At 30.7% G+C, this 11,650-nt stretch overlaps 1 protein-coding gene across 1 annotated transcript; it reads left to right on the forward strand.

Moving 5' to 3' along the window:
* Nucleotides 1–4,459: 4,459 nt before the first annotated feature.
* LOC137810129 (uncharacterized) lies at nucleotides 4,460–10,423 on the forward strand. The gene is made up of 3 exons (XM_068611265.1): nucleotides 4,460–4,745; nucleotides 5,430–7,278; nucleotides 8,398–10,423. Exons 1-3 carry the CDS (start codon nucleotides 4,732–4,734, stop codon nucleotides 10,396–10,398), a joined length of 3,864 nt encoding a protein of 1,287 aa, XP_068467366.1. The 5' UTR covers nucleotides 4,460–4,731; the 3' UTR covers nucleotides 10,399–10,423.
* Nucleotides 10,424–11,650: the final 1,227 nt, after the last annotated feature.

Raw genomic sequence — 11,650 nt, forward strand, 5'->3', positions numbered from 1 at the left:
GTTTCTATACATTCTTGATTTTCCATTTCATTATTTTAGTTAAGTATGGAAGAATATCCACTGAATATTTTTGGAGCCTGTTTATATAACTTACACTCCACAAAGACGTAAACGGAATAAACACAAATTAGCTAGTCATATACTATAAAAAATACTATTAAGTAAAAACAAATTTTAGAAAAAAATAATTAATTAATATATTAATTAAATTATATATTATTTTAAATATTAACAAAATTATTAATATTAAGATTATTTTTTATTATTAATAAATAGTTTCTAAATTGATATCTAATTAATTATTAATTTTGGATGTAAATTTCTAGATGTAAAGATAATGAATCACAAATTAAAAGAATAAGACATTTGTTTTACTTATCTCTATTTGTTTATCTATCTATATATAAAAACGCATTATTTTGATACATAAACTTAATTTAAAATAATAATTAGATATTTTAAAAAATTATTAATCAAGTGTTTTAATTAAAATGTTAGTTTTTTCATTACTATTTAAACATTTTCAAAGAATAATATTTTGATCATAATATTAAAATGTTAATTATGATTTTAAATTATTTTATAAATAATAATAATGATAATATGAAAAGTATCTGTATAAATAAATTATAATTTTGTATACTTTGTAAAAAATATAAGTTAGTGATTATAATTTTCTTGCTTTTTTCGTATAATATCCTTATCCTGTTATTTTTTTTTATATTCTATTATCTCATATCCATCAATAAATGAGAACACATTTCTATAGAGTGTAGATTTGTCGAAAACTTTGGGAAAGTTGGAAGTGAGGCAAGCAAATACAGAGTTGGGAATAGCAAAGCTCCTATGCGTTACTGTGAGATGGGCTTTGAACATAATTAATCTTAATAAAAAGCCCTAATAGTATTGGACTAGAAAAGGAACCTAGTATAGTGTTCGCTATTTGCATAGCACCATAGCTATAGTAATTTCTATTCAAACCGTCACCTTTGCTAACTAGATCACCCCTTCTTTTTTAATTTTCTATTTAAAAAATATACCTATTAATTACTTATTTCACTATAGTAGTCATTCCTCAATAGTCTAAGACCAACTCTTTTAACACCCTCTACTAAGAACACCACCCTCCATTTAACTACATCGGATAGAAGAAATCTAGTGTAAAATCTATTAGTTAATATATAAGTATTGCCATGGTAGGCCATTTTTATTTAGCAAGGTAATTTAGTTTAACATAGTTCTAGAATTAATGAAAAAAATATTTTGAAATTTGAAATAAAAAGTAAACAATTTAGACATACTATCATATGTACATGGTTTATGCAATTCTTCATCCGAATTAAAATTTAACAAAATTATTTATTGTGTAAAACGGTGAAATAAAGAGTTAAATTAAATTAAAAAATAATATGAATAAAATGTCTCTAATATTATTTTTAAAAATAGTTTTTTTAAATAAATATATTAACCTAGTATTAAATAAATACTAAATGTTGGGGAAAAGTTACAACAATGATACTTGACCAGAAAATTATTATGAAAATGGGAAAGTCATAAATGTGAACGACAATTTTCAACAATAAAATTGTCATTTCAAACGACTTTGTTTAAAACTTTAATTAATTCTTTTTTTTTTTATTTGAAATTGCCATAATGAATGATGTTTGTACACCTAATAGATTGAGAAGTACATAATGTATTCTAATTTTGAAAAAAAAATGTATTTTTTTATTTAAAAATTTATCTATACAGTAAAATTATCTTTTTAAATGTGTTTTTTTATTAATATAATTTATATTTAATGATTATATTTAATAATTTTATTTTTATACATTTATTTTAACATAAATACATATCTACCATTTTTTTATATATTATATAGTTTAATATAATCTATAATTTTATTAACATTCATATTTATTTAATAATGTACAAAATTATACACAAATTATATTTCATTTATCTATAATTATATCAACCCTAATCCACATATCACGCTCACATTGTTTAAATTTTTTGAAATATAACACAAATATTTACAGTTTTAACAATATTTAAAAATAGTATAATATTTTAATTTATCCCACAACCTGTTTTTAACTCAATTTATTTTAAAATATTTAAATTTTTTAATATATTAAAACTTAATTTAGAGTAAGATTGTTTTTTCAAAAAAAAGTTATCTTGCATTATTGATTACTGTAAATAAAACAAAAATACATTTTTTTTAAAATGATAATATATTATGTACTATCTTTTATTAAACAATATATTCCAATTACGAATAATTTCCACCAATGTTGTAACTTTTACAATGTTGGTTTGAATATGAGTTGAAATTGAAACACATCTTAAATTATGAACAGCAACAACTGCTCCAGATTCCGGAACCTTCTATTAAGGGTCTAAAACGTATGAGCCAACAACACGTGTGGTATCAGTGGCTTAGGTGGACCTTTTACTTGAATCCAACGGTGAAGATTGCGGTCAATGTGATCTAACGGAGCAGATTGCATAAAGTGATGAGCATCTGTGTGATGGTGACAGCGCCGCCAAGACATTACTTAACAAGTTTTTTCCCACTACAAGAAAACAAATGAAATATTATAAATTCTCCATGTTTCATGACTCAGCTTTGTTTAATGCATTTATTTTAAGAATATCTCAATTTTCATTTTCTCCAAATTAACCACACTATAAATCTTTTTGCATTCTCTGTCCATAATTTTTTTAAATAGATATTGTAATTTAAAAAAAAACATTATTAATAGTCATGTTATGTGAAAAACAGGATATGAAAACTGATTTTTTCAAGTCAACTTTGGTCACACTTGTGGTCCTATGTACTAATTTGGTAATCTTGTCGAAATCTATACGTAGGAATTTTATTTTTTTTTAGAATTAATTCTACTCAAAAGTTTTTTAATTTAACATTCAGTATTCACTGCTTAGATTTATTAATTGTTTCATACTTGAAAGTTATGTAATTTTCCCCCCCCTTTGTGACTGGTGTCATATTTATAAGTTCTTTTAAGTATTTTTTAAAGTTTTATTTATTACTTTTTAAGCATCTGTTATAATAACTGTTTCTAATCTTATCTTTTTGAGAGATCATTCATAACTTCTCTTACTATATATAGCCACAAATACCTTAAGTAAATAATGTACTTTTACATAGAATTCAATCATTGCATAATTTGGTTAATATCTTGAATGATTTAAAATCAATGTATTATCTAAATTTTATGAGTTCACAACAAATAATTGAATGATGCATAATCTTCAAGTTTTGAATCATTTTTAGTATTAAAAACAAATTTTTAAATTGATGGCAATAATCATTTGTATTAAATTACTTGTTTTTGTTTTAATTAGTTGGAAAATAGATTAATATTTTTATTTACTTTGTTGATTTTTTTTTCCTTTAATTTTTTGTCTTTATTCTTGTTGAAATCGATAAATAGATGTTCATTATATTTAGAGGTAATAATATATAAGAGGATAATTTATGTGATATTTATAATTTTGAATATTAATAAATGGAAACATTTTATTTTAAAAAAACAAACTTGGAAGACCAATATATGACACTGTTTAGATATTTTGAGTAGCTAATTTTAAGAATTAATATCATAGAATCTTTATACTCCACGCACTTCATTAAAATGTTAAGTTCTAATATAATATCTTAACTAGTTTTCCATTAATCCTTCTATTAAATAACAACTTTCGAATAGAGTGAAATTATATTATATTATGTTATATTATATTGTATATTTATTATATTATATATATTATGTGAATTTATATTGAGAAAAATAGTTATATTACCTATATAATAAAGTATTAATTAGAGTAAAAAAAGTTTTATTAAGATATAATTTTTTTTTAGAGTATGAGTATTTAGTTAATGAAAATATTTTTGTAAATATTGGTTGATATAAATGGTAATAATTTATTTATGTATTTTAATTCTATTTTTGACAAAAAAATAAAAGAAAGTATTAGAAAACAAATAGAGTGATAATTTCCTTTTCGTAAAATTAAAAGAAATTAAATTTTCATTTAAAAAATAATAAGTAAATAAATTAAAACGAAGTAATTGTGCAGTTAGATATTACCATATTGTCATGGAGAAAGATAATTTAAAAAAAAAAATACAACTCTTCCTATTTTCTATACATTTTATTTCTTAAATAATTACTAAGTTTAAATAATCATTATACAATTAAAAATAGAATTATTTTATAAAACAGTATTAACATTATCATATTATTAATATTTTAACAAACATTGTTATTAAGTTATTAGCCAATATATGTCAAATTATTATAATTAAGAATTTAACAATAAATATAATATGTTAAATTGTGAAGTTATTATTAATTAGAAAATTTCCCTAATATATCTTTGAGAATAGTTATTATATATTTACATTTTCTAGGGTTCATGAATGAATAATAATTTTATAGCAGAAACTATGAAATGCAATCTAATTAAACCCTAGAGAATTGAATTAATTTAGCTAAAAATGGTATATGTGTAGGAGAAGGGTTTGGTTTGTTTCTGCAAATTTGTGTAGAAGCATCGGGTTTGTGTGGACACTAAGAACATCCAAAAATTCGCTCTAACTTGTGTCTGTCGCATGGGTTCCACACCACTTTCTCTTCCCTTCAAACCCTAATCATCAACCCACTCTCACTCTCCTTTTCCCTCTTCTTCTCCATCTCCATGTTCCGCCTCCGGTATACTTCCTTTCCATTTTCTATAATTTTCAACTTCATCACTATCTTCTCTCTATTTATCCATTTTATATACTGTGTTCGGTTGCTCTCTATTTTTGGTCTTTCGTTATCCTTCTTCGCATTTTCTTTGAACAGATGTTTCGTATTTGTAGTTTTGAGTGGGAGCACTGTGATTTTTGTAGGTTGAGCACGTGGTGTGTGTGTGTGTTTTTATTTATTTATTATTTTTTAACATTTGGGTTAATGGTTCGGGGAAGCTAGATTTAGAATGTTATCCTTAAGTCTTTATTACGTTTTTGTTTATTTTTTTTTCGCCAAATATTGGCTCTTGCATGGTTGATAACTGTTTAAACTTTTCGCGCAACGCTGCGGATAAGGATCCTTATCTTTTCTATTATTGCTTACGAAGGCTGAATTCTAATATTGCTTGATATTGCTTTCTTTGCATATTTGTTTGTTTGGACATTGTTTGATTTCAGTCTAATGTGAAACACAATAAGCTCGTGTCAATAATCTGTAATCAATGCTACAAGGTGTAACTGCGATTGGTTAAATTTGTTCACATGTGTATATGTTTTGTATTTGCACTCAAAGCATTTTCAGTCTTGGTTGTTTGCACATAATTTATGCGTGACGTGGAAAAAGAAAAAAAAATGCTCTAACCAGTTTTTGTGGTTCAACCAGGGGATTGTTGCACAAAACATTCACTTCTTATGTGGTTCTGTTGTGCATCTTGTTCTGGCTCTCTGGATATGGACTGTGCTCTTTGAATGGGATAGAAAATTCACCAGATTATGATGGTTGTGCATCTTTTGAGAAGAGTTATGATTGGGGTTCTTCGGATACCATTGTTAGTGACTCTAGTTTAGGCTATGGGTTCTCATCTTCCCATAATTTTGAAAACGTGTGTCCGAACAGTCATTCGTTCTGCTTTCCATCAATGTTGTCTGAATTTTCTCATAAAGAGAGAATTGTGAAGGAAGCTTCTAAAGGAGAATCTGGCCGTCAATACAACAGTCCATTTTGTGTAGAGTTATCTCAAGATAGCAGGCAGACAAGTAATGAAAGCTGGTTGTCTGAACATGGCGTCTTCAGGTTACTTAATGGAGGGGTTGTCTCGTGTTCTTTGAACTCCAGAGAGGGAGTGGATGAGGTACCACCTCGTCAAACAGAGGTTCCTTGTACAGATGATATTTCTTCCTGTGGAGGTTCTTCCCTTAAGCAAAAGACAACACGCTTTTGGTCAAAGAACTCTGAGGTTTCCAAATCAAATTCTTTTGATGGTTCTGTCTCACCCAATGTAAGGATTGGACCGACTGTACTTGACTGGGGAAAAAAGTACTTGTATTCTTCTTCCGCAGCTTTTTTAACTGTGACAAATACATGCAACGATAGCATATTAAACCTCTATGAGCCATTCAGCACGGACTTACAGTTCTATCCTTGTAACTTCAGTGACATTTCACTGAGACCTGATGAATCAGCTTTAATTTGTTTTGTTTTCTTCCCTAAAAGTCTTGGTTTGTCATCAACTAGCCTGATTTTGCAGACAAGTTCTGGTGGATTCATAGTAGAAGCTAAAGGATATGCTACAGAGTCTCCTTTTGGAATTCAACCCTTATCAGGTATGCAAATTTCTCCTGGTGGAAGGGTGAGCAAGAATTTTTCACTGTTCAATCCCTTTGATGAGACCCTCTATGTGGAGGAAATAACTGCCTGGATATCAATTTCTTCAGGGCATTATTCTGTTGAAACCGAAGCAATTTGTAGGATAAATGATTTTCAGGTTTTTGATGCTTGGCTCTTCCCAACTATTAAGGATCGGTTGGTTGCGAATACTGGCCAAGTTGGTTCACCAATTGTAGCGATCAGACCCCATAGGAATTGGAGTATTGCTCCACATGGCTCTGAAACTCTCATGGAGATGGATATAATGGTTGGATTTGAGGGAAAAATCCTTGGTGCATTTTGTTTGCATCTACTGAGGCCCTCACAAGACACATCTGATATTATTATGGTTCCCATTGAAGCTGAAGTGGATAGTCATTCTGCCTATGATACTGCTGGCATATTCATTTCAGCAACTCTTGAGGGTCTAGCCTCATGTGATAGTGGTGAAATTGCTATCACTATCTCTCTTAGAAATGATGCTCCTAATGTTTTAAGTTTTGTTAAGGTCATAGAAGTTTCTGACACCGAGCTTTTCCGTATTAAGTTCAAAGAAGGTTTACTGCTTTTCCCTGGTACTGTTACTAAAGTTGGCATTATTTACTGTAGTCACCTGCACTTGGAGTTACATGACTTTTCACCTAAGTCCAGCTTGCAAGAGAACTGCAAACTTCTGATTCTTACTAATGACTCAAGTAGTCCCTTGATTGAGATTCCATGTGAGGACATATTATATATCTGCTTTGAACATCAAAGGAAAATATATTCATCTGTTCAAGTAGAAGGCAAGTCCAAGCATACCCAACCCGACAATATGGGAACAGGGTATATGGGCAGAAGCATGCACTTGCAACCAAATGTCAAGGTAAGTTGGTTCAGCTCTTGCTGTCTGTATTCTGTTTGAACACAGAGGTTTTTGAACTGTTTATTTTGCAAATAAAAGTTGGAACCACTGAGTGATGAATATTGTCTATTATTTATTTATTCACTGATTTTTTAACAATGGGGGGCTTCAGTTAAATCTAGCGGCATATTTTGTAAATGCCTTGGAAGTATTTTTCGTTGATTATTTTTTAGTTTTTCATCTGGTATTCTAGTGCATAAAATACTGAACTTGATAATTACGCTCATCTATATGCTTATATTGTTGCATGTTAATTATGTGGCATGGGGAATTTTAATTTAAATCAATTGTGGGCATTATTAATATGTCTTTTAATGTTTTTGTTTTTGCGATTTGTCCCTCCACTCCTTTGAGAATTTAGTTTGACAGGTTTGAGAGTTGAGAAATAAAACGGTGAGGTTGCTCTAGGATAAAGATTTTAAATAATAATTTCAATAGAATTAACCAATTAGTTTTTAGGCATGGGAAAAAGTTGAGACAATAAACAAGCTTATCTCTTTTACATTACCCCATGATACATATAAATGGATATCTCTCTCATCAACTTGTACAGTATGCAGAAATAGTTTGTATCAAATAGTAGGGTGGTGCCCTTCTTTACCATTGTTTGAAATTTCTTTCTAACGTATTCTTCCCCTACTCTGTTTTCTTCATTACTACTTTTCTTTCCATTTGTCTTTCCATAATTAGCTGTGTACAAGCAATTTTGGTCATTATATACAGTAACAGATACTATTGGAAACAATTTTACTTGGTTTTCTTTAAATTAACCCATTTTTGGATAAATTACTCCATAAGCAATTATAGGAGAAAAATAAGAAGGTAAATAAAATAAATTGAGCTCCCGTGAACTATCTGATGCACTTTAGCTTTTTAGAGAAGTTAGACGAGAAAAAAACTTCTATGAAAGTTAAGTGCATAAGTTGATTTTTATCTTACGAAAGAAGTTCAATTCCTTATTTTTCCTAGTAGCATGGAGAAGTTTATTTAAGCAAGGCCTTAGCATACTTGATTATCGATACTTATTTCTAATTTCAAATAGCCATTACAGTGAAGTCTTTCTACTACTTTTCTTTGAAGGTTTTAGAGACAGAAGATGTAGATGAACTGGTTCTTGCAAACTGGAAGTCTCAAGGAACCATGGGTGGCATGTCTGTGCTTGAAGACCGTGAAGTGTTATTTCCGATGACTCAGGTTGGAAATTATGTCTCTAGGTGGATCACTGTAAAGAATCCCAGTGAACATCCTGTTGTGATGCAGCTTGTCTTGAACTCAGGAGAAATAATTAATCAATGTAAGGGTTTAGGTGATTTATTACACCCTTCTTCATCTAGTCACTTGGTTCTTGAGGAAGGTGCTACTCCAAAAAGGTATGGGTTCTCTGTACCAGAGAATGCGCTAACAGATGCATATGTGCAACCTCATGATCATGTAACTTTGGGGCCAATAATTTTTTATCCATCTGATCGATGTGGGTGGAGTGGTTCAGCATTGATAAGAAACAATCTTTCAGGTGTTGAGTGGATACCTTTAAAGGGTTATGGAGGGTTGCATTCTCTAGTTTTGCTGGAGAGGTCTGAACATGTTGACAGTGTAGATTTTGATTTTAAAATGCCCAAGGTGCTCAACTTTTCTCTTCCATATAATTTACTTCACATGAAAGAGATAACTTCTGCCTGTTCACCACATTTAGTGAAAGAGTTGTATGCCAAAAATACTGGAGACTTGCCATTAGAGGTTAAAAGTATCAGAGTTTCTGGGAGAGAATGTGGATTGGATGGTTTTAAGATTCCATTTTGTAAGGGTTTTACTCTTGAGCCAGGGGAATCAACTAAACTTCTGATTTCACATCAAACCGATTTTTCTGCAGCTGTGGTGCATCGAGATCTTGAACTAGTCTTGGCTACTGGCATTTTTCTGTTACCTATGAAAGCAAGTTTCCCTTATGATATGCTAGGTATCTGCAAGAGATCCATGTATTGGATGAGAGTGAAGAGATCCCTTCTTGGATTCATTCTTATTGCATCCTTAATATTTCTGATATTTTGTTTCATATTTCCTCAAACAACTGTGTCAGGCTTCTTGGATTTATCTTGCCAGAGTGATGATAACTTGGTCCACGCCACCATAAATAGTGCTGGAAAAGCCAGTTTGTTACGGCATGACCAGAGAAAGAGTAAGCTCTCTATGTCTAGTAAGATGAATCATCTAATGGAGGCCTCCAGTGGGAAATATCCGTATGGTCAAGAAAATCCAACTAAATTGGAAATTTCTCATAATTTGATACAGACTCCTGAAAGTCATGAACAGACTAGTAGTCATGCATTTGATATTCAAAGTGAAAGAAAGTTGGCATCCACAGATGGTCAGAGCTTTGATCCAACGAAAACATCTCAGTTGGATTATCTCACAGTCAAAACTGGTAAAGAAAAGGGTAGAAGAAAAAAGAGGAAGGGTCTCGGTGCCAAACTGGCGGCACTGTCTGAAGTTTCAAGTAGCCAAAGTGGGAATTCTACACCCTCATCACCTTTATCTCCCTCTCTCTGTGTTACATCTAAATGTAACTGGTCACTGTCTATGGATGTGGAGCAACCTTCCGAGGCTCTTAGTCCAATGACACAAGTGGCTGCCCGACATTCTTCCATTGATCAAGCTTCTGCCCTAGCTGCTGAGTCAAATATATTGAAGCCCGCCTTTTCACAAAGATGCAGCAATAGTACGTCTTCCCTAGTGCCACATTCAGCTTCAAGAAGTGTTACAAGATTACCTGTTCAGATACATTGTTCTACTTCTGCCATTCCTGCTAACTCTTTTCCGTCTCCCTTGGGGTCAAAATCTACTGTTAACTTGCATGCTCGAGCTCCTGGAGCCCAACTTCACAACCAAACAGCTGTTCACTCACGGGAGGCTGGGCTTGCAAGTGAGTATACATATGATATATGGGGTGATCATTTTTCTGGACTTCACTTGTTAGTTCCAAAAAATGTTACCTCCATGAATTCAAGTCTCGTGGAAAATAATTTCGACAGCTTTTTTGTAAGAGGTCCACAAACCCTTGTGACAAATTCTCAAGAAGGCTAATAAGTTGAAAAACGACTTTATTTAACGTTTTCTTGCCTCCACTCCGGACCTATGTTAGTAAGAAAAATAAAGGTCTGGATAAAGCCGTCGCAGCTGCACACGTGCACACTCACTTTGAACCAGTAGTGTAACAATACTTCTAATTTTGTGAATATTATAACAAAATTAATGAATGAAAGTTCTACAACAATTATGCTGGTTAAGGGGAAAATAAAATAACGAAAATCACGTGTCTGGTCTGAATTTGATGTGTGGTACGTGCTGATAATGGTAGTATCCATCCATGCCATAAGATAATAAAAACTGTGCTTCTAGTGCCTTCAGAATTTATCGAGGTTACTTTTTTAGTGTTGCAAGAAATGCACCCGATCTTTCTTCGTTAACTGTAAACGTGCGTTTCTTTTTAGCTTGAGAGAGCTCGGAGAATTTTTTTCAAAATAGCACGTTTTACATTCCAAAGGCCTTATTTAGTCTTCAAATTTATGGAAAACCGAATTCTAAAGATATTTACACAGGAACACAAAAATGGTTAAAGAAATAAATTAGAAAGGGAAAATGGATATTTAAAAAGATTGGGAGTGTAAGAGGAAAAATATGGAGATGCAAAATATAATTGGCATTGAATAAAGGTAGCAAGAGGTGGTCCAAATTCCAGTTGTGGACCATTTCCCACACCATTCCAACATCACAACAAAGAGTATTGGAGTAATACTTCCAACACATTTCTTCACTTTAACATTATATACGCACAGTATTGGTGCACTTATACCAAAAAACTGCAACTAGAGTTCATATGGGCTTTCTTTCTTTTATCCCTTTAGAAGCATCCAAAAGATCTAATATTATATAAACAATATATAGAAGCATCCAAAAGATCTAATATTATATAAAAAATATATAGACATTTATTTTGGCAAATTTTCTTTGGAACCCCTTATTTTTTAAAAAAAATTCTAACAATAATCTTGTAAGTATGGTGAAAATTTGTGGTTAAGGTAAGTTTTATGGTATTTTTACAAGTGGTGATTGTTTTTGTTCACTTATACTTTTTATTTCTTTAAAAGTCACAAATCACACAAAAAAATCAACGAGATCAACGAGGTGTAAAAGTAAAGTATAGAACTAAAAATAATTATTTTCACATTGGAAAACATCAAATATAATAAATTTTCTTGTCAACTCTTTCACATACAATCAAATTATGGAACTGTTATGTCAAATATGACTGAAAAATAATATAAGTATTGCATAT

The sequence above is a fragment of the Phaseolus vulgaris genome, chromosome 2, assembly GCF_000499845.2.
Source record: "Phaseolus vulgaris cultivar G19833 chromosome 2, P. vulgaris v2.0, whole genome shotgun sequence".
NCBI lineage: Eukaryota > Viridiplantae > Streptophyta > Magnoliopsida > Fabales > Fabaceae > Phaseolus > Phaseolus vulgaris.

What these genes read in the sequence shown, in the direction of transcription:
- LOC137810129 (XM_068611265.1), top strand. An exon ending in ACTTGCAACCAAATGTCAAG is followed by an intron (nt 7,279 to 8,397) that starts GTAAGTTGGTTC and finishes TTTTCTTTGAAG; the next exon opens with GTTTTAGAGACAGAAGATGT.